We start from the raw sequence: 22,743 nt of genomic DNA, 5'->3' as shown, positions 1-22,743 counted from the left end.
TTTCCAAAAATACTTATGTTAGTCTAAATATCACAAACATGTGACTATGAGTGGTTGTCTATCTCTATGCATCAGTTCTGCCATTGACAGTCATTCTGGCCTGTGACTCTTAACAAGAAAAATGATATTGATAAAAGGGATGGATTCAATCCAATCCACTTATTTATACAGTACAATTTAAACAAAGACAAGGTTCTGTACAATGCAATAAAAACACAGCTTTCTTTTTACAAAATAAGGATACAAACAAAATAAAATAAAAAGAGATAAAAACTACATAAAATGAAGTCGGTAAAATCAACAAAAATAAAATGCAGTGCCCACACAACACACATACATCACATCAGACACACTAACTGGTGTTAAAAGCCTGGGTGAAAAGCAAGGATTTCAAATGAGACAAAGATGAGGCTTGTCTGATGTGGAGTGGCAAAACATTCCACAGTTTTGGAGCTGCAACAGCAAACGCTCGTTCACCTCTAATTTAAGCCTGGCTCTGGGCTCTGTCAGGAGCAGCTGGTCAGGCGACCTGAGAGAGTGGCTGGGAATGGAGGGGTTCAGCAGATGGGGCAAGGCAATTCAGGGCTTTCAAAGCAAATAAAAGAATTTGAAAATGAATCCAAAAAGGAACAGGCAGCCAGTGGAGTGAAGCTAAAATAGGTGATGTGCCAGTTAAAAGACCAGCCGCAGCATTTTGAACCAGTTGCAGAAGAGCCATGGAGGACCCACTATCCCCCATATATAGTGTATTGCATTAATCCAGCCGAGTGGTCACAAAGGGGTGGATTACTATTTCAGAGTGCTGTTTCTGAAGGAACGGTTAGATTTTTGCGAGCTGCCTTAATATGTATATATGTACTGTAAAAAATTAGATTTAACCACATCTGTTATTTGGGTGTCAAATTTATGATCAGTGTCCACTTTTACACTTAATCCCAAATCAACTGGGGGGGGGGTCAAAGAAGTGACACCAAAGACCATGACCTCTGTCTTTTTTTTCATTAAAATGTAAAATGTTAAGAGACATCCAGGCCTTAATATCATGTAAGCACTCTAGCAATGGCTTAGCACAGTAGGAATCTGACTATTTAAGGGGCACATCGATCTGACTGCATCTGAATAGCAATGAAAAGAAATATCATGTTTCCTGAGAATTGAGGCGAGTGGGAGTAAATAGAGAGAAAATAATGGATGGATGGATGTTTAAGGGCAAGCTTCTTTGATACAAAGAGTGCAAGCCAGTGTGACTGATGTGAGATAATTACAGCAATCAATAGTATAATGGCGACTAATGCAGCCCTATGGGGGACACAAGTCAGTGCAAACTGTAGGCCGGTCCCAAGCCCGGATAAATGCAGAGGGTTGCGTCAGGAAGGGCATCCGGCTTAAAACCTTGCCAAACAAATATGAGTGTTCACCCAAAGAATTCCATACCGGATCGGTCATGGCCCGGGTTAACAACGTCCGCCACCGGCGCAGTCAACCTGCGGGGCGCCGTTGGAAATTCAGCTACTGTGGGTCGAAGTCAAAGAAGAAGAAGAGGTGGAAGCGGGTTCTTCGGCAGAAAGAGAAGAGGAAGGCACAGAGCCTAGAACTGAATGTGGGGACTTTGAATGTTGGGACTATGACAGGAAAATCTCGGGAGTTGGTTGACATGATGATTAGGAGAAAGGTTGATATATTGTGTGTCCAGGAGACCAGGTGGAAAGGCAGGAAGGCTAGAAGTTTAGGGGCAGGGTTTAAATTATTTTACCATGGTGTAGATGGGAAGAGAAATGGAGTCTGGGTTATTTTAAAAGAAGAGTTGGCTAAGAATGTCTTGGAGGTGAAAAGAGTATTAGATCGAGTGATGAGGCTGAAATTTGAAATTGAGGGTGTTGTGTGCAATGTGATTAGTGGCTATGCCCCACAGGTAGGATGTGACCTGGAGGTGAAAGAGAAATTCTGGAAGGAGCTAGACGAAGTAGTTCTGAGCATCCCAGACAGAGAGAGAGTCATAATTGGTGCAGATTGTAATGGATTGTACGGCATCCAGGAAAGGAACTTGGAGGGACAGATGGTGGGAGACTTTGCAACAAGGATGCAAATGGCTGTAGTGAACACTTTTTTCCAGAAGAGGCACGAACATAGGGTGACCTACAAGAGCGGAGGTAGAAGCATGCAGGTGGATTACATTTTGTGCAGATGATGTAATCTGAAGGAGGTTACCGACTGTAAGGTAGTGGTAGGGGAGAGTGTGGCTAGACAGCATAGGATGGTGGTGTTTAAGATGACTCTGGTAGTGGGGAGGAAGATTAGGAAGACAAAGGCAGAGAAGAGAACCATGTGGTGGAAGCTGAGACAGGACGAGTGTTGTGCAGCTTTTCGGGAAGAGGTGAGACAGGGTCTTGGTGGACGGGAGGAGCTTCCAGAAGACTGGACCACTGCAGCCAAGGTGATCAGAGAGGCAGGCAGGAGAGTACTTGGTGTATCTTCTGGCAGGAAAGGAGAGAAGGAGACTTGGTGGTGGAACCTCACAGTACAGGAAATCATACAAGGAAAAAGGTTAGCTAAGAAGAAGTGGGACACTGAGAGGACCGAGGAGAGGCGAAAGGAATACATTGAGATGCAACACAGAAAGAGTACCACAGATGCATTATTTGCCTTGAGGATGTGGATGGAAAAGTACAGAGAAGGTCAGAAGGAGCTTCATTGTGTCTTTGTAGATCTAGAGAAAGCCTATGACAGAATACACAGAGAGGAACTGTGGTACTGCATGCGGAAGTCTGGAGTGGCAGAGAAGTATGTTCGAATAATACAGGACATGTACCAGGGCAGCAGAACAGCGGTGAGGTGTGCTGCAGGTGTGACAGACGAATTTAAGGTGGACGTGGGACTGCATCAGGGATCAGCCCTGAGCCCCTTCCTTTTTGCAGTGGTGATGGATAGGCTAACAGATGAGGTTAGACTGGAATCCCCGTGGACCATGATGTTTGCAGATGACATCGTGATCTGCAGTGAAAGCACGGAGCAGCTGGAGGAACAGTTAGAAAGATGTAGGCATGCACTGGAAAGCAGAGGAATGAAGATTAGCCGAAGTAAGACAGAATATATGTGCATGAATGAGAGGGGTGGTGGGGGAAGAGTGAGGCTACAGGGAGAAGAGATAGCAAGGGTGGAGGACTTTAAATACTTGGGGTCAACCGTCCAGAGCAATGGTGAGTGTGGTCAGCAAATGAAGAAACTGGTCCAAGCAGGTTGGAACGGGTGGAGGAAGGTGTCAGGTGTGTTATGTGACAGAAGAGTTTCTGCTAGGATGAAGGGAAAAGTTTATAAAACAGTGGTGGGCCCAGCCATGATGTACGGATTAGAGACAGTGGCACTGAAGAGACAACAGGAAGCAGAGTTGGAGGTGGCGGAAATGAAGATGTTGAGGTTCGCTCTAGGAGTGACCAGGTTGGATAAAATTAGAAATGATCTCAGAGGGACAGCCAAGGTTCGATGTTTTGGAGACAAAGTTAGAGAGAGCAGACTCCGATGGTTTGGAAACGTCCTGAGGAGAAATAGTGAGTATATTGGTAGAAGGATGATGAGGATGGAGCTGCCATGCAAGAGAGCGAGAGGAAGACCAAAGAGAAGGTTGATGGATGTCGAGAGGGAAGACATGATGGCAGTTGGTGTTCGAGAGGAGGATGCAGGAGATAGGCTTACATGGAAAAGGATGACGCGCTGTGGCGACCCCTAACAGGACAAGCCCAAAGGAAAAGAACAAGAATAGTATAATGGCAACTATTGATTACAATCTTCGATTGACTCAAATCTCAGACAGTGGTGTATTTGCATGTATTCGTCAAGAGCATTTTTCAATGGGTAGGCATGGAAAATATTCTAGCCCAGCTTGTCTGTGAAATTCGGATTTGTAAACCACTGTAATGAGTAATAGATCCCTGTAGATGGTAGCGTTGCATCGTTTTGGATTTTAGATTAGGGAGTGAATCTCGGCTTGTCACGTCAATTATGAGTGAGAGAAATGCCAACAAGTTTAAAGTTGGACGGGTTTAGGCACCTCACACTTGAACAGAGTATGTGTAGCGGGAGGGAATAGATAGTACGTGAAAAAAGATGATGCAGTTCAAGAAGTGAATGACGAACACGATGTAAAAAAGCCACTGACGTTCAACTTGAGCAAGGGTGAGTCAGCGTCGCTCACAATGTGTTTGATAGTTGAACCTCTCTAAGTTAATTATTTTGCCATCAAAAGCCCTTTCTCAGTCTTGTTTTTGTTGTTTTATATTTTGAAATGTCACAGCAGCAAAAAAAATATTAGCGACAAAGTTACTGTTCCGCTTGACACGTTTCTTTTCACAATTAGATTGTTTTCTCCGTTTTTTTGGTCAAAAACCGGTGTTTTTGGCAAAAACAACTTATGTTCTGCTGCTGATTAGTAAAGAATGGAAAATGTGGAAAACATTTTCTCGTGAAAAAAATGAGTGCTTCGGTAAATGGACAGATGGATCGATGGTCTGTACTGTACCTGTTCCAACATCTGGATGGTTCCAGCTTGCTCGTCAAGCTCCTCCTCCTGATCCTTTACCTTTGCCTCCATGTCACGAAGCTGCTTTCTCACCTGAATAATCATAATATCAAACATTTGCTGTAAAAAATGTTTTGTTTTTTTTAAATATCATTGTATATAGTAAAATTTCCTTTTGTATTTCAGATAAAGCTCAACGATAAGACATAACTTTATTGCAGTACATTCATGCTTTAAAGTCAGAGAGCAAAAAGACCTTAGCCAGTGACGCTTCATCCTTGGACTCTTGGGAGTTGAGATCCTGCAGCTCAGCCTCTAGCAGGTCGAATTTAAGATTAATTGCACACACCTCCAGGTCCTTGTCCTGTAGGACCAAACAGAGAAGAGCAGGAGGCCAAGCAGGTCAGCATGACCGTAGTATACCAGAAAAGAAGACCCACAAACAAGTGACTGAGGACAAGAGTCCTACATCCTTTCCATGGTCAAGTTTTAGTACCTTTTAAGCACTGTGAAAATTAATGATTAAGATCTTCCAGCACACCAGAGATGCAGTCAACATTACATCAGGATAAGCATAATAAAATTGACTATTTTTGAGGTTGTTTTTTTTTAATGAAAAGAAATTAAGCTATTACCAAAAGTCAGTTACATAATAGCAGATGGAGAAGAAAAGAGCACACGTGTTAGCTGCAAATTCAGATCCATATGTAGTTTATTTTTCTATCGAGCAAGCAAGCAAATTATACCTTTCAAATAACTAAATGCTTTATACCACAATTGGAACATTTTTCTTTACCAGAATTTATCCAAATAGATTAATGGCATTTAATGCGTCATTGAAATGTGTTTACTTACAAGCGTGCCACTCAACACTAGGTACCTATTTATTTTTGAACTGTATGTATACTGAAAATTGGTTTGACATCAAAACATGAATATGAGACAGGAGATCAACAGTTCAGCTTTGATTTCAAAACTTTCAAAACTCAACCACGAACTCCCTAAATACAAGCAGCACATTGACTGTCCCACCAGGACTAGACCACTGCTACACCACACGAAATGACGCATACCGCGCTATCCACCGTGCACCTCTGGGCTAGTCTGATCACTGCTTAATTCACTTAATACCAAAATACAAGCACAAACTTAAATGTGTGAAGCCTGTGGTGAAAACAGTGAAGAAGTGGACCAATGACGCAAAGATCGAACTTCAAGACCGTTTAGACTGCACAGACTGGAGTGTCTTTGAAACTTCAACTGGCAGCCTGGGTGAATATACAGACTGTGTCACATCCTGTATCAGTTTCTGTGAAGATGTGTGTGTACCAACAAAGACGTTTCGAACGTTCAATAACAACAAGCTCATTGCCAAACTTCAGCAACTTCGCCAGGCTAAAAGAGGATGCCTATCGAAGGGGGGATTGAGCCCTGTACAATCGAGCTAGAAACCAGCTGACAAAGGAAATTAGCATAGCAAAGTGGAATTATACAGAAAAGCTGGAAAAACAAGTTTACTGCTAACAATAAGTACAATTACAATCGCTAAACAACTACCAACGGCCATGCCCACAAGCAGAGAACAATAAAGGACTAGTTGCAGATTTGAAGGGGACACTTTAACACCCCACACCCACCCAGCTGCAGCATCAACCACCATCACACCTCTGACTCCCCCTTCTGCGTTGACCATCCACAAACAGGATGGGAGACGTATATTCAAACAACAAAACATCAACAAAGCGGTGGGCCCAGACCTAGAGTCCCCATCCTGCCATAAATTCTGCGTGGATCACCTCGCTCCAGTCTTCACAGAGATCATCAATAAAGCTCTGGAACTGCATGCAGTACCATTCTGTTTCAAACGGTCCCCAAGAAACCTGCAGGCCTGTCGCCCTGACATCTGTGGTCATGAAATCCTTTGAACAACTCGTGCTGGACCACCTTAAGAGCATCACAGGACCCCTGCTGAACCCCCTGCAGTTTGCCTACCAAGCTAACAGGTCTGTGGATGACGCAGTCAACATGGGACTGCACTTCATCCTAGAACACCTCGACGGCACGGGAAACTACGCGAGGATCCTGTTCGTGGACTTCAGCTCTGCGTTCAACACCATCATAACCGAACTCCTCTCCTTTAAGCTTCTCCAGCACAGCGTCTCGCCTGCCAGTGGATTTACAGCTGCTTTCAAATTCTTGAAGTTTGCAGAAGACACCACAGTCATCAGCCTCATCAAAGACGTTGATGAGTCTGCATATCAACAGGAATTGGAGCGGCTGGACCTTTAGTGCGCCCGACACAAACTGAAGCTGAACATGCTCAAGACTGTAGAGATGATCGTGGACTTCAGAAAGCATCCATCGCCACAGCTGCCTCTCACGCTGTCCAACTGCCCCGTGTTAACCGTCGATACCAAGTTCCTGGGAATTACAGTCTCTCATGACCTGAAGTGGGAGACGAACATCAACTCCATCCTCAAAAAGGCCCTGTAGAGAATGTACTTCCTGATGCTTCTGAGGACGCACGGCCTGCCACAGGAGCTGTTGAGGCAGTTCTACACAGCAGTCATCGAACCAGTCATGTGTTCATCCATCACAGTCTGGTGTGGTGCTGCCACAAAAAGGCCAGACTCTGACTGCAACGGACAATCAAAACTGCCGAAAAGATCGTTGGAACCCCCCTACCAACCCTTGAGGACTTGCACGCTGCCAGAAGAAGAGCATTCAAAATCCTCTGGACCCTCCACATCCTGGTCATCACCTGTTCCAGCTCCTTCCTTGTGGTAGGCGTTATCGAACAATGCAAACTAAAACTAGCAGACATTCCAACAGCTTCGTCCCGCTTGCCAATTTTGTCTTGAGATTGGTGTCAGATTGGAACAGCAGTTCAGAGTACCCACCCTTTTTGAAGTCCTTGGAAGGGGTGCTGGAGAACGCTCCCGCTGGGGACTCCATCGTTCTGCTGGGGGACTTCAATGCTCACGTGGGCAATGATAGGCGTGATTGGGAGGAAGGCCCCCCCATCCCTCCCTCACGATCAGAACCTGAGCGGTGTTCTGTTATTGGACTTCTGTGCTCATCACGGATTGTCCATAACGAACACCATGTTCAAGCATAAGGGTGTCCACACGTGCACTTGGCACCAGGACACCCTAGGTCGCAGTTAGATGATCGACTTTGTGGTCGTGTCATCGGACTTGCGGCCGCATGTCTTGGACACTCGGGTGAAGAGAGGGGCGGAGCTGTCAACCGATCACTACCTGGTGGTGAGTTGGCTCCGATGGTGGGGGAAGACGCCGGTCCTACCTGGCAGGCCCAAACATATTGTGAGTGTCCGCTGGGAACGTCTGGCAGAATCTCCTGTCAGAAGGAGTTTCAACGCCCACCTCCGACAGAACTTTGCTCATGTTCCGGGGGAGGCGGGGGACATCGAGTGCGAGTGGACCATGTTCCGCGCCTCCATTGCTGAGGCGGCCGACCGGAGCTCTGGCCGTAAGGTGGTCGGTGCCTGTCGTGGCGGCCATCCCCGAACCCGTTGGTGGACACCAAAGGTGAGGGATCCCGTCTAGCTGAAGAATGAGTCCTATCGGGCCTTTTTGGCCTGTGGGACTCCTGAGGCAGCTGATGGGTACCGGCTGGCCAAGAGGAATGCAGCTTTGGTGGTCGCTGAAGCAAAAACCCGGGCATGGGAGGAGTTCGGTGAGGCCACGGAGAAAGACTTCCGGGCGGCTTCGAGGAAATTCTGGTCCAGCATCCGGCGTCTCAGGAGTGGGAAGCAGTGCACTACCAACACTTTGTATAGTGGGGATGGGGCGCTGCTGACCTCGACTCGGGACACTATATGCTGAATGTCTACTCTCGGTTTCATATGCGTTGGGTTTTACCTGCGCTGTTTACATTTACAGTTAGTTACAGGTGTAAACAACATGAAAACTAGAGAGCTGTCGAGGCGTGAAAAACAAATGATTGTTAAGCTGAGAGGAAACTGAATCAACCATTGTAGAATCGCAGAAGAATGCACAGTTTTGTGAGGTCTATTAGACACGGCCTTGATGGAGTTGTTGCAAGTAAAAGCTATTAAGGTGTATTCACGTTAATCGGTTTGTCTAATACTTTCATTTACCTAAAAATTTGGGTGTTGGTTACAATTAATGCTGTCTTATAAATTATGTACTGTATCAGATCCAGATGGGAAAAAGATACTGAAATTATGATCTACTGTCTCATAGTCATATACTGATATTCTACCCATTTTTTCAATCTACATCTAAAATAAAGGAATTTTCCTCACTGTTTAAATACTTTTGTCGGGGGTTTAATCTGAATCAATTCTGTCAAAGCCTTTGGCGAGAGTATGTAAATATACTGATCTAATACAAAACATAAGACAACGAAGATGTGCAAATTGAGCAACTATATACTGTATTTTCAGTACCTCAACCTGTTGTCTGAGACTGAAGGCCTCTCCAGTCAGCATGTCTTTCTCTCGAGCCAGTTTCTCTCTGAAGGTCTTTTCCCTCTGCACCTCGTCTTGGGCTGCACTGAGCTCACTGTCGAACCTGCACAGAAACACAAACAACGCAGATTTATAACATTAAAAGACAAAGAAATAGAGCACTTTGCTGCTCTGCTGATATTTACAGTATGTGGCAAAAGGAAGAGACTGAGATTAGGTTCAAACTCATCTCGTTGACAGTGTCTGCGAGTGGCGTTTTTGTGTGCTTTGGTGTATACTAACCTTCTCTGCTTCTTCTCTAGATCATGATTGCGGCTCTGTTGGCCCTCCAGGTGAAGTTTGGTGTCCTGTAGTTCGGCTGTGAGTCTCTGTGCTTTCTTCTTTAGCTGCTGGATATTTCGTTGCGATTCTTCATGATCGGCCTGCAAGTCGCTGATCTGCACAAACCCAATTAAAGAAAAAACTGGGGTGTATCTCTGGCGTAATTCTATATTCTAATATTAGACCACTCTTTTTGATAGATTTGGAAAAAATGACCAAATGTTATCCTGCCTTATCCAGTCTACATCAACCCTTGATTGTGGGTCACAGTTTAATAATGATCATCATTAAGTTGCATATAAGGTTTTGAGGTTGTGCTAGAAAAAATAAAATGGTCATCCTTTGTATCCACTTTGTGCAAATGTAGCAATCCAGCAGTTAAACTCACAGCAAAACAGCCGCATGGTGACACCATCATGTTTAACGGTTTGGTTCAATGTCTTCGCTCTACTCCTTCAAACAGATTCCTGTGAAGTTTGAAGGTCAGCAGGAATTCCAGCTTTTTAGTCATTGTCATCTTTTTTTTTTACTGACAGTGAACCAGGCGTGTGCATTGGTGGTTCTTGTTTTGGCCATCCCAACTAATTTCCTTACAAGTGAATGTGACTTTGGGATTTCTGGTACAAATTGAAAAAAATCGAATGCCTTAAATACGTTCAGGAGGAAATTGTGTGAACTCTGGAATAAATGCCAAAAGTGAATGGGAATGTGGCAAGAATTTATAGGGGCACAGGGAAGCTACACAGTGGAGAGAATCATGGTCACTGACGAGGTAGAGAAGTTTGATAGATCGATGGCTCCTGGTATATACAGTTACTTGAAAAAGTATGTTAACCCTTTGTAATTACTTGGGTTTCTGAATAAATTTAACAGAGAAAAGTTGGACCATTCCGCCTTACAAAACTACAATATTGTTGGGATGTCTGGGGTGAATTACTCTCCTGAGGTCATACAACAGCAACACAGCTTCGTGTTGAGTGCAGGCCGTCATTTCTTCTGTTAAAGCCATTCAGTTGCTGATTTACTTCTGTCCTTTGGGTCCTTGTCCTGTTGCATCACTCCTCTTCTGTTCATCTTCAGTTGGCATACAGATGGTATCAAGTTCCCCAATCTTGATGCACGCTCCACCATACTTCAAAGTTCGGATGAGGTTTTGATGGTGGTGTGATGAGCCTTTTTTTCTGTTCAAGTAAACAACGTTTTTTTTGGACAGCAGTGGCTTCTCTCCGTGTTGTCCTCCAATGACATCCCTTCTTGTTTAATGCTTTAGTCGCACCTTTTTCAATTCATAGACAATGGACTGATAAACATCAAGGCTTTTAGAGATATTTACGCAGTTGTGTGTGTTGTGAGAGCCCTTTTGCGTGAGGCATGGTTCACATCGTGCAATGCTTCTTGCAATTAGAAAACTCAAAACTGACTGGTGGGTGTATTTTTAGAGGGCAGAGCACCTCAAATCTTATAACATTGATTGGACTCTAGGTTGGCTAACTCCCGACTCTGTTTAGCTCTTGAAGCAGTCCTTAGCCTGGGGGTTCAATTCATGTTTCTCCCCACCACTGTGAATGTTTACATGTTCCATCCAATAAAAAAAACAAAAAAAACATGAAAACATAATTGTTTGCGTGGAATTAATTTAAGGAGACTGTGTTTGTCTATTGTTCTAACTTACGTGAACATCAGATAACATTCTATGCCCATTTTATGCAGAAATACAAATACAGTGGAACCTCAATAGAACAGACTAATAGGGGCGGGCGGAGGTGGGGGAGTTAAGGGGGTGGATGTCGTCCCATACAGCAGATTGTCTGTTACATCGAGGCACTTTTTTTCTTGAGGCCATATGCACCTATATTACTGTACAGTACAAAATTATTGTTTTGTAGGTTATTTTTGTGGCCTAAAACCCTCTGTGTACAGTACTAAGTTATTGGAGATAAACATGTTTGAAAGTTTCACATTTTATCCAAACTTACCACGCCTGTGTGCTTGGTCATGGTGATATTGTTGACGTACAGTACTCATCATAGGCGAGTCGCTTTCGTGTGCCGCGAAGAATTCGTGTGCTTCCTACTTCCAAAGCCGTTGCCAAAGGCGAACTAGCTTGACAAAAAAAAAAAACTGTTACTGTACCAAAAAATAGCATGTTCCAGACTTGTGTTTTGTATTCCTCAGTTAAAACTGCCAACATGCCGCTCTCTGTCCCTGCGCAGCGAGTCGATATACAATAGACAATCGATACATCCATCATGACATGGCCGCCACGTCAATGCATCACATTCGACATGGCCGCCGCATAGGCACAGGAGGCATGTCTTTCGGATTTGGAGCTAGTCATATTGTACTGTATATTTCTCTGCCTGCATTGCGCCACAGCGCCGGCAAACAACAGCGTCCAATTCTGGAACTGACAGACTTTCAACGGGAGTTTAAGTGACAAATACAAACTATTTTTGAACACATTTTTCAGTCCCGACGGTCCGTTTTATCCGATATCCATGATATCGGTCTGTTTTATCGAGGTTCCACTGTAATTCCAAAGGGTTCTTATACTTTTTCTTGCAAAATAAACTAGTCAGTACGACTGCAATTATTGCCCCGCAATTGGCTGGCGACCTGTTCAGGGTGTACCCCGCCTCTCATCCAGACTCAGCTGGAATAGGCTCCAGCTCGCCCGTGACCCTAGTAAGAATAAGCGATATGGAAAATGGATGGAAGGACTGCAATGGATGGATGGACAGCAATTATTAAAACGGATGACTATCTATCGTGTGTGTCAGCGGGTGCATGACGCCGTTATTCGCTCACCCTCCTCTCCAGCTGCCGTTTGTTCTGCTGCTCTACTTCCAGCTTGTCCTCAAACTCCTGCTGCAGTCGCTTCTTGGTGAATTCAATTTCCCTGATAGCTCTTTCATACTTCAGCTTCCACTCGCCTCCTGTCACGTTAGCAGATATACATGTATAATTCACACACTTCAGACTGTTTCATTTAGTTTGTCATTCAAATTGGGATTTCAAAAAAAGGGGACCCAAACACAGATTTTCAAAGTGTTTCAATTCTGCACACTGCTTGTCAGGATTGGGTTGTCCAGGTTATTATAACTGGCCCATTCCACCGAATCGATGCCATTTGCTTTTTTTAAACTTAAAAAAACAAAACAAAAAACATATTTCTGTCTTTATTGACCTCTAAATCTGACAATACACAAATTTAACTACTCAAAATTCATATCTTCGGCAACTTTATTCCCTTTCCCAGCCAAAGATAGTTGCATTATTTAAGTCCTGTTGTCCAAACTGACATAAAAAGCATGTTTAAAAGCTAGTCAACTTTTCTTTTTTTCCCCTCAAGAACATTATATTTTTGACATAAATAAAATACATGTATATACACACAAGTTGTAGTTTTTGAAGGAGACCCAACAGATTCAGAATAATTTAAGGGGGGGGGGATTTATTTAAGCTTTTTTATTTTATTTTTTTAAGAAACAACACTAAAGTAACAGGAATGAACTTGGGTAACAGTAATGAAAACTAGGTATCGGGAATAAAAACTGGTTATCAGGAGGGAAAACTGGGTGTCAGGAACAGGTATTAGGAATGTGTGCGGATGTGAATGTGCATGTACACTGTATGTGTGGTTACTGTGAAAACAAACGTTCACTGAGTTTCTTGAGATTACTCTCCACGCATTTATAATTCACTTTAAATCAACTGACACAAGGCTCGAATGCTGTGCTGACTCTTTTGTCGCGCGTTGTGTTTGAGGAACAGCAACAACATATCAACTCTTTAATCTCCTTTAGCTCAACACCCGTCCGTACTCATCACACAGTCGCCCCCACTGATGAACATTTTCAGTCCATCCTGAGAATTGAATAAAATATATCCAGCTCTGACAAAATGCCACACGAGCAAAGAAACTTGAACGTTCTGATTCATGACCGCCATTTTTCATTATATTTTCAGTTTTTTTGCAGCATGTTCATTCATTATGAATTTGAGAAAAGTGAATTTGTATTAAAATATTTTACATTATTTTAAGTTGAAATTGAATAATGTAATCATATGGTATCCGGTCTGTTTCAATTAATAATCATGTTCAAAAGCGTTTAGTTTTAGTCTGTTCAATAAATGTTTAACCCACAACATAAGGCCTTCTTTCAGTTTTGGCTCCCTGTGTGATTGAGTTTGACACCCCTCGATTAGAGGTAAACAATACTTGTTTTACATAAAAAACAAAACAAACTAACAAATGTTTTTTAAGTTGCTTTCTTTCAACAACTAGTAGCTGCCATTGCCCATTCTATGCAAGGCAATGTCAGCCATCCAACTTGAGCTGGGTGGACGATTAGGATTTTGAATAATGAAGCCGAGGTCGACAACATACACAAACATGAACAGGAGTCTCAGCAGATGACCGATTCCGGCTGATTTGTGCAGGAAGGAGTCTTACCCGATTCATCATCATCCAACTCTCCATTGAGTTCAGAGGCCCTGATGAGACGAGCCTCCATCACTTCCATCTCCATAGATTCCATATTTTTCTTCATGCTGTCAAACTGGTCCTAAAAGGTATGTGAAAGCTAGACATTACACCGATCTGATCGACTTGATCGGTATCGGCCAATAATTAGCATGTTATGCTGATCGTCTTTAAAGTCATAATTCACAAGACATTTACTCCGTGTTGCCATCATGTACAGAATATTTGAATCTAGTTTAATTTTAGCCTTGTCGCATGTTTTTTGACGTAGTACTGTAAATACCTGACCACCCAAAAAGTTATTTAAAAAAAAATAAAAACATGTCGGCGGTGTGGGACAGACAACACGTAATGCCGGGATCAGACGACAAGACTAAGACAAATTTGGTCTTTCACTATGTCAGACTACTGCAATAAAATCTTGTATTCCGATACCCTCGTGTAGCGGACATGCTCCCCGCAACCTGAGGTGTCAGGGTGACTCCCCCACAGCTTGATAAACTGCATTCTTCCAAGCAGCCCTGCTGTGAGACAGCCACATGAAGACGCCTTCTGGACCTTAAATTAATTAGCAGGTCCCCACGATCTTGGTTTACAGTCATCAAAGAGTCCTTTCTTTGTTTGAACTGAAAGCAGCTAAAAGGTTCTGGTCGTCCCAAACGTCTTCCATTTAAGGATTATGGAGGCCACGGTTCTCTTAGGAACCTGAAGTGCAGCAGAAATTGTTTTGTATCCTTGGCCAGATCTGTGCCTTGCCACGATTTTGTCTCTGAGCTCTTCAGGCAGTTCCTTTGACCTCATGATTCTCATTTGCTCTCTGTAAGGTCTGATATCGACAGGTGTGTGGCTTTCCTAATCAAATCCAATCAGTATAATCAAACACAGCTGGACTCCAATGAAGGTGTAAAACCATCTCAAGGGTGATCAGAAGAAATGGACCGCACCCGAGTTAAATATAGGAGTGTCACAGCCAAGGGTCTGAATACTTACGGCTGTGTGATATTTCAATTTTTCTTTTTTAATAAATCTGCAAAAATGTCAACAATTCCGTTTTTTTCTGTCAATATGGGGTGCTGTGTGTACATTGGGGGGGGTAAAAAAATGAACTTAAATGATTTGAGTAAATGGCTGCAATATAACAAAGAGTGAAAATTGAAGGGGTCTGAATACGTTCCGTACCCACTGTATGTTTAAATAATGTAACGTAATATCCTACATACTATCACATCACTGTGTTAGGTCAAGACTGAACATGTCTAGACATGCCTTTAGTGGCGCTGATATGACAATCTATGATTGTTTATAAGAACACATATGTTTATTGACATAAACCGCTCACCCTCAGATGTGGTGGGAACAAGGGATTTTCACGTGGGATTATTATTAATCTTTCTGACATCAGTGAATCCTTCAGATCTGTGCTATATCGACAGGGTCCTCGGGGCATGGCTGAGAACGTTTGTGGGTGAGGGGTGAGGCTGTGACTGGAAGAGTGTTGGGCCCGCTTTGTCAGTCGTTTGAATTGCCAGAGAGGGCTTGGCTCACAATCTCTGTTCTGGTTCACCCCAAACATGTTTATGGGGTTGAGGCCAGGTCTCTGTGGGATGAAGTTTTTCCAAAGTTTCTCGATACAGTTCGTTGGCCTGGTGAGATGACCACAGTCTCCAGAAGCAGCTAAACCAACATTTACAGAAACGCTAAATCAACTGATAATTGGGTCATTAATTTAACAACGCTACAACAGCACCTTTTTGCCCAGAACACTGCATGGGACATTGCCATGCTAATCAACCAGTCAAACTATTGAACTAAATCAGGATTATTCTACATACATGTCTCGTACAAACAGATGTGTGTGTGTGTGTGTGTTAGTGTGTGTACCTGGAGGTCTTTCATGTCCTTCTCAAGACGGAGTCTCTCAGATGTTTCAGTCTGTAGCAGCTGGGAGGCCGATTCTCCTGTATTCCGCTCATCAGTTAACTCTGATGAGAGCTCAGCGATCTGATCACGTAACACACCACACACGCGCGGCAAGTGTCGAGTAAATTAAAATTTACAGTGCAACCAGAGAATATTCACACCCCTTCACTTTTTCCACATTTTGCTATGTTACAGACTTATTCTAAGTGATTTGAGTGTAGTGGACACGCCATAAAAAGATGACACCCAGCACCCCAGTCTCCGGCTAGACTCGCTCTTCCCACCGAGATAGAAGGTCACGGAGTGGCGAGATGGAACTTCACATACAGACGCTAAGTAAATCACCAGCCATGATCATCAGAAGCAAGATCCAGACATTTGCTTTGGCATGCCGACGCTCAGTGAATTACCAGCACCCGGAGCTTCAAAAAGGAGACCAAAGATACCGAGTTCGCACTAGAACGCCAAATCAATTAACTACCACCGCCGGCCAGCCCGGAAGATTTCACCAACAAAGGCCCCTCCACCCTGCTGGGAACCGCGCCACTTGGCCAGTAAAGCTTGGAGTTTGAACAGGGCAACAGCGACACCCACAGGAGACGGAACGGCACTACAGACGCAGGTTCATGAAACACAGTCTGTACCGGACTTGGCTGGGAGTTAATATTTTAAGAACTTTACATGAACGCCACTAGTGACTGTATTTCTGCAAACTTAAATGTCTGTTGACAACTGAACCAGATGAAATGTTTCACTCTACACCACACCAATGCCACATTGAAAATAGTAGTGGTCTCAACAATCACATAAGATGTGAAACATTCGTTACAGGTATTAAAGAAGATGGGCGTGGGACAATGCAAAGCGGGAAAATGGTCTCGTTATCTTAATCCAATAATTCATATTTTACTCCACTGGTATTAAACCACGAAATAATCCCAAAATGGGAATTTAACACTCAGAGGCGGTCCAGCTCCCCCTTTGGTCCCGAAGGTGGTGGGAAAGCAAGGCGGGAGGGGGTAAACCACCCCTTTCTGGCTCGCTTCGGCCATAAAAAGGCCAGAGCTATGCTCTCTGGGGCAGATTTTGTCTCACCCGACCAACTTGCCGACATCTGGCCCGGGCAGGACGCCCACCTCACCACGAGGTGACGAGGACACATCGGACCATCCCCGGCTGCAGAGCATCCTGCAAACGCTCCGAGCTACCCTGTTTGGGGGCCTGAGCTCACCCCAAGGAAGGGGGCACGACGCGCCCGTTCCGAACGTCTTGCGAGCCGAGACACCCGGGCTCCTGCCGTCCTGCCTGGGAACTTTTTTTTGGCTCCTTGTTTCCTTTTTCTTCCTTTCCGCCAAATCCACCTGTTCCCGGTGCGAACCGGGCCGGCCGAACACTCGGAAGCTTGACCCGCCTGCCTCAAATGTGTTCAAGAAACGTAAATCCAACATTGTGGTCTACGAAAAGTACAGATTAATGCATATTTGGGTTTTAATTAACGAGAACAGGAATCCCCAGCCATATGCATTCACGACACACTCATTCTACCAATCTCACATCACAAGTCAGTTTCCTTTGCCAATGTTCATCTGTACTTTGTTTGTTTTGTGTTTCTCTGTGTTTTTTTCCTTTAGATTTCCCATGTTAGATCATTAAATTTTACATAAAATTCACTACCTGCATTGTTGTGTGTGTTTGGGTTCGAGGAAAAAAATCTCTGCACGTATAGAAAGTGTAGCAACCTTCAGATTACGAGACTGATAAAAAGGTTTCTCGTCGCTTCTCCGAAATTTTATCCACATAAAAAGCGATGTGGTGCCCCTCTTAATAGCTAAAATAGCTTGATTTATAACACTGTAATTTAAAATTATGCGCAGGCGTCGCTTCAAGCTCAGTCTTTTCTACTAAATTAATTACATTTTGATTTATCCCGAGTATGGTTTTCTTTTAAAACAAAATCTACATGAAATATCCCATAATGACAAAGTAAAAACATATTTTCAGACAGTTGTACAAATGTATTAAAAATGTAAACATTTAAACATAATAGGTAGGTAAGTATTCAGACCCTTGGCTTAATATTTTGTTGAAGCAGCTTTGATGGCAATCACAGCCCAAATTCTTCTTTGGGATGTCTCTACAAGCTTGGCACATCTGTTTTGGGGCATTTTCTCCAATTCTTCCCTGCAGATCCTCTCAAGGTCAGTCAGGTTGGATGGGCAGCGTCGGTGGACAGCCATTTTTAGGTCTTTCCAGTTCGATTGGATTCAAGTCCGGGCCCTGGGTGGGCCACTCAAGGACAGTCACAGGCTGCTCCTGAAGCCACTCCTTTGTTATCAAGGCTGTGTGCTTTGGGTCGTTGTCGTGCTGGAAGGTGACTCGACGCCTTAGTCTGAGTTCCAGAGCACTCTGGAGCAAGTTCACTTCAAGAATTTCTCTATATTTGGCAGCTGTCATCTTATCCTCTATGCGGACTAGTCGCACAGTTCCTGCAGCAAAAAAAAAGAAGCCCCACAGCATGATGTTGCCACCACCATGCTTCACAGTAGGGATTGTGTTAGCCAGGTGATGAGCAGCGCCTCTTTCTTCTCCAGGTATATCGCTCGCAATTCAGGCCAAAAAGTTCTATTTTGGTTTCATCAGACCAGAGAATTTTGTTTCTGCAGGTCTGAGAATCCTTAAGGTGCCTTTTGGCAAACTCCAAGTGGGCTGCCATGTGCCTTTTAGTGAGAAGTGGCTTCCGTCTGGCCACTCTACTATAAAGGCCTGCTTGGTGGAGTGTGTTAGCAATTTTTGACCTTCTGGATGGTTCTCCTATCTCCGCAAGGGAACATTAGAGCTCCGCCTGAGTGACCATAGTGTTCTTGTTCACCTCTCTGACCGAGGCCGTTCTTCCCCAGTTACTCAGCTTGGTCGGACGGGCAGATCTAGGACGGGTCCTGGTGGTTCTAAACTTCTTGCATTTCCGAATAATTGAGACCACACTGCTTTTCGGGACCTTTAATGCTGCTGAAATTCTTTTGTATCCTGACCCAGATTTGTGCCTTGACACAATCTGGTCTCGGAGGTCTGCAGACAAATCCTTAGACTTCATTGCTTGGTTTCTGCTCCGATATGCACTGCCAACTATGAGACCTTATATAGACAAGTGTGTGCCATTCCAAATGATGTTCAATCAACTGAATTTACCACAGGTGGACTCCATTCATGTCGTAGAAGCATCTCAAGGATGATCAGTGGCAATCAGATGCACCTGAGCTTAAGTTTGTGTCATGCCAAAGGATGTGAATGCTTAATGTACCTATTATTATCTTTGAATGTTTAATATTTTTTTTATAAATTTACACGAATGTCTGAAAATATGTTTTAGTTTGTCAGTATGGGATATTTTATGAATTTTTTTTTTTTTTTTTTTTTAAAGAAATCATCTTGAGAATAAGTCTGTAACATAGCAAATGTGGAAAACGTGAAGTGGTTTGTATCGTTTCTGGTGGCACTGTATATTATCATAAATCCAAGAAATCACACCCCTGTGATTCTTTAGTGTACATCCATCCATCCATTTTCTGTACCGCTTATCCTCACGAGGGTCGCGGGCGTGCTGGAGCCTATCCTAGCTATCTTCGGGTGAGAGGCATGGTCCACCCTGAGCTGGTCCTTAGTGGACATTATTACCTAATATGTTGTAGCTGCAGTATAAATAAAAAGCCTACACACACCCTTGTTCAAATGCCAAATTTTTGTCGTATAAAAAATGAGACCAAGTTAAATCATTTTAAAACTTTTCCCACCATTAATTACTTTGTCATATAACTCGACTGAAAAACAACTATTTTAGAGAGGGGAAGTAAAAATAAACAACTGCGTGTGCCACAACTGCCACATCCCTAGTGATAAGCGGGTGTGTACACTTGTGCAACTACATTATCTCAGTTGTTTATTTTTACTTCCCCCCTGTAAAATATTTTTTTTTCAATTGAGTAGTACAAATTATTGGTCACAATTATTTATCATGGTCTAATTGTTTAAAATGTATTTTATTTATTTTTTTACATCACAAAAAACAGGCATTTGAACAGGCGTGTTTCTTCATCCACTAAGTCTGGGTTAATGTCATGAATACTTAAAGGAGCCTCCAAAGAACATTACATTTCCATCACAACCTTGCATGTGAATTATGGGATAACAAAAGGAATATGGGTTTTCTCCGGGCATTCCGGTTTCCTTCCACATCCCCAAAACATGTGCGGTAGGTTGATTGAAGACTCTAAAATTGCCCATAGGTGTGAATGTGAGTGCGAATGCTTGTTTGTTTGTATGTGCCCTGCGATTGGCTGGCGACCAGTTCAGGGTGTGCCCCACCTCCCGCCCGAAGATAGCTGGGATAGGCTCCAGCACGCCCGCGACCCTACTGAGGAGAAGCGATAAAAGAAAATGGATAGATAGATGCATATTTATGTCACGTCAAACAGTCCAATATAAACAGTAGCTGTTTTTTTTCTTTGTATTATGAAAGTTTACCCTGGTCTCAAGACGGTCACTGTTGAGTCTCAGTTCATTCCTTTCTTTCTCGATCTTCTCCAGCTTCTGCTTGAGCTGGAGGATCTCTTCCTAAAAAGTAAGTGGCATTAGATGCATAGGATATACAATTACTGTGTATTCATTAATTCACTCATTTAAATATTGAACTCTTTATTATTATTTGAGTAATGACTTTTTTTTTGCAAATGGAAATCCAACTAAATCCAGAAACACCTGGTAGTATGTTTCATACTTACATCTTTGCCACGGATTTGCTCTTCAGTTAGTTGGACCTCAATTAAAGGTCTGACTGTCGTGAAAAGCTTCCACCACGGCCAACCTTTAACCCCGCGATTCTTCTTGATGTTCTTCTGGATACACCGGATTGCCAAATCCTGGATCTGTCAGACAGATGCAGACAGAATTGAAAGTTTTCATGAGAAGACAAGAACAAAGCAAGACAGAATGGAAGAACACTAAAAAATGTAAACGTTTATTTGGTTATTTTTGAATATTTGTACCGATGTTAAACTGGGCCTTGTTCATAACATTATTTAGATTGATGACAATGGTAAATGAAAAAATACAATTCCTAAATTTTAGAAAGCTTAATTGTGATAGCTACAGCACTGATTTAAAGACAAAATATAAGCCAAATCTTAAAATGACCAAAAAAATACCTTTCCATAGACACATTGACCTTTTCTGGTAGAGGACACTTCCATTCATCTATTTTCTAAACTTCTTGTCCTCATTTGGGTCGCAGGCTGTCAGAGCTTGGGTCCGAGCTCATTGGATCATTTTGGTCGCGTTTCATTCGTTTTAGTATCTTTTGTTATTCTACCCACTTATTGGTAAATACCTTCCTGTTTAAATGTCCAATGATGTTCACAGTAGAGGCTGACATTTTTCAGGGGTCTGCGGGATTCCCGCTGGGTGGGAGTGTATTTCACCATCAATCACGGGATTCGGCAGGAGCGGGAGCGAAGGTAACTGGGAGAGGGCGGGAGCGGGAACTATGAAAACAAAATCATCGGGAATGGACGGGAGTGGAAAACATGATGGCGGGATGTTTTGTTTCTTGATCATTACGGTAATTCAATGTATTTATTACGGTGACTAAGGCAGAGATTTATTACGTATTTTATACCGCGTAAGAAAAATGGAGCAGGACTGACTGGAAGTTAAAAAAAAAATGTAAAAAAATGGGAGTGGGATTCTGTAAAAGTTTGGCTCGAGATTGGGATGAATCTCTGTGGCAGTGGGATTTTTTTTCCCAAAATTGTGATTGCGTGGGATATTTATTTCTTTTTTTTCTTCAAAAATTTGGGATTGGACGGGATTTTTTTTAAACACTCAGGATTGGGAGGAGGGAGTGGAAGCGATCTCTGTGGGAGTGGGAGGGAGCGCGAGTCAACATCCACTCCTGTGTCAGCCTCAAGTTCACAGCCTACTGTCATTTCAAGGTAAGTCTATTTTTCCTTTGTGAAATAATCAAAAGGTGCCCAATTCATAAGGTGCAACCATTTCATGTTGGAGCGGTATTCTACCTTAACAATAGTAAAGATTCATACAGTCTTGCTCTAAGTCCTAAGTTTTTTTGGGGTGTTAAATATGTCATTCAATAAATTGGAATGATGTAATTTAATAGTTGTCTGTTCCCACCTGTTCCCAAACCGAGGTGTGGCAGTGAAAATGTGCTGGGATTTTGTCTCCAGGCGATGATTTAATTTGACTCAGCGTTGCCTGGATGGCAGTGGAATCCCCCACGCTCCACCACTCTCAACCGTTCCCTATGATTGTCAATGAGATGGTGAGGAGAGCGAGAAGGGGGTTGCTTCTCTCTGAAGGGATAAAAGGTTGCCAGGATCTGTTCTGTCTATTCCCCAGTGGGAAGTCGCATTTTCATTTTCATTTCAACCTCATCTCATGACCCCGACACAAATGTTTTCCTGGAGAATAAGCACCATTCTCATAAAATGAGAAATGTGTTTAATCAAACACCGGGGCAAGAATGTAATAATATGGTGAGCACACTGTACATTGGTATTAGTAGTAGCAGTTTTACAGAGTGTTGTTCTACTGCCATCCTGCATCCTCTTAAAGTCTCCAGACCATGACCAACATAAGGAAAAGGGAACTAATGCTTGTTCTCCTCCATTGTTATTGTTTGCTTGTGTGTCGGTATGACTGATGCGACCAGTGTCCACTGTACGATTTTATAGTGGAAAACGGATCTCCCGAGTCGAGATGAGCCAATCTGAGATGGTAAAGTGCAGTACAAAAGCAGGGGGAAACTGAAACACTCACTATAGCCCACTGCACACCCAGCGACACAGCTGAATGTGACTGGACTATCATACAAAAATGACAGTTGGCAACTCTTTGCTGGACACCAAGTGATCGAGCATGCCACATAAAAAAAAGTATACTATTCAGCTTCTGTCAAAATGGTCTGTTGCCGGAAGTGATGTCATCGTCCGTTGTCGGAGGTCTTGTCTGGGACCGCAGGTGATGTCATCTGTTGCC

General features: G+C 43.2%; 1 protein-coding gene across 11 annotated transcripts in view; it reads right to left on the bottom strand.

Annotated features, from left to right (window-relative positions):
• myo18ab (myosin XVIIIA b) overlaps positions 1-22,743 on the bottom strand; it is a 146,875-nt gene that overhangs the window by 40,051 nt on the left and 84,081 nt on the right. For all 11 annotated transcript variants that reach the window (XM_061781687.1, XM_061781688.1, XM_061781689.1 and 8 more), the window contains 9 exons: positions 20,472-20,615; positions 20,215-20,304; positions 15,658-15,777; positions 13,747-13,858; positions 12,099-12,226; positions 9,252-9,406; positions 8,949-9,072; positions 4,770-4,877; positions 4,514-4,606 (listed from right to left, as the gene is read on the bottom strand). In XM_061781687.1, coding sequence (XP_061637671.1) covers positions 4,514-4,606; positions 4,770-4,877; positions 8,949-9,072; positions 9,252-9,406; positions 12,099-12,226; positions 13,747-13,858; positions 15,658-15,777; positions 20,215-20,304; positions 20,472-20,615 — 1,074 coding nt within the window. The remainder of the gene's footprint in view (positions 1-4,513; positions 4,607-4,769; positions 4,878-8,948; positions 9,073-9,251; positions 9,407-12,098; positions 12,227-13,746; positions 13,859-15,657; positions 15,778-20,214; positions 20,305-20,471; positions 20,616-22,743) is intronic.

Source organism: Phyllopteryx taeniolatus, chromosome 8 (assembly GCF_024500385.1).
Source record: "Phyllopteryx taeniolatus isolate TA_2022b chromosome 8, UOR_Ptae_1.2, whole genome shotgun sequence".
Lineage (NCBI taxonomy): Eukaryota > Metazoa > Chordata > Actinopteri > Syngnathiformes > Syngnathidae > Phyllopteryx > Phyllopteryx taeniolatus.
The sequence above is the reverse complement of the archived record's forward strand: the minus strand, read 5'-3'. Positions and strand labels throughout refer to the sequence as shown.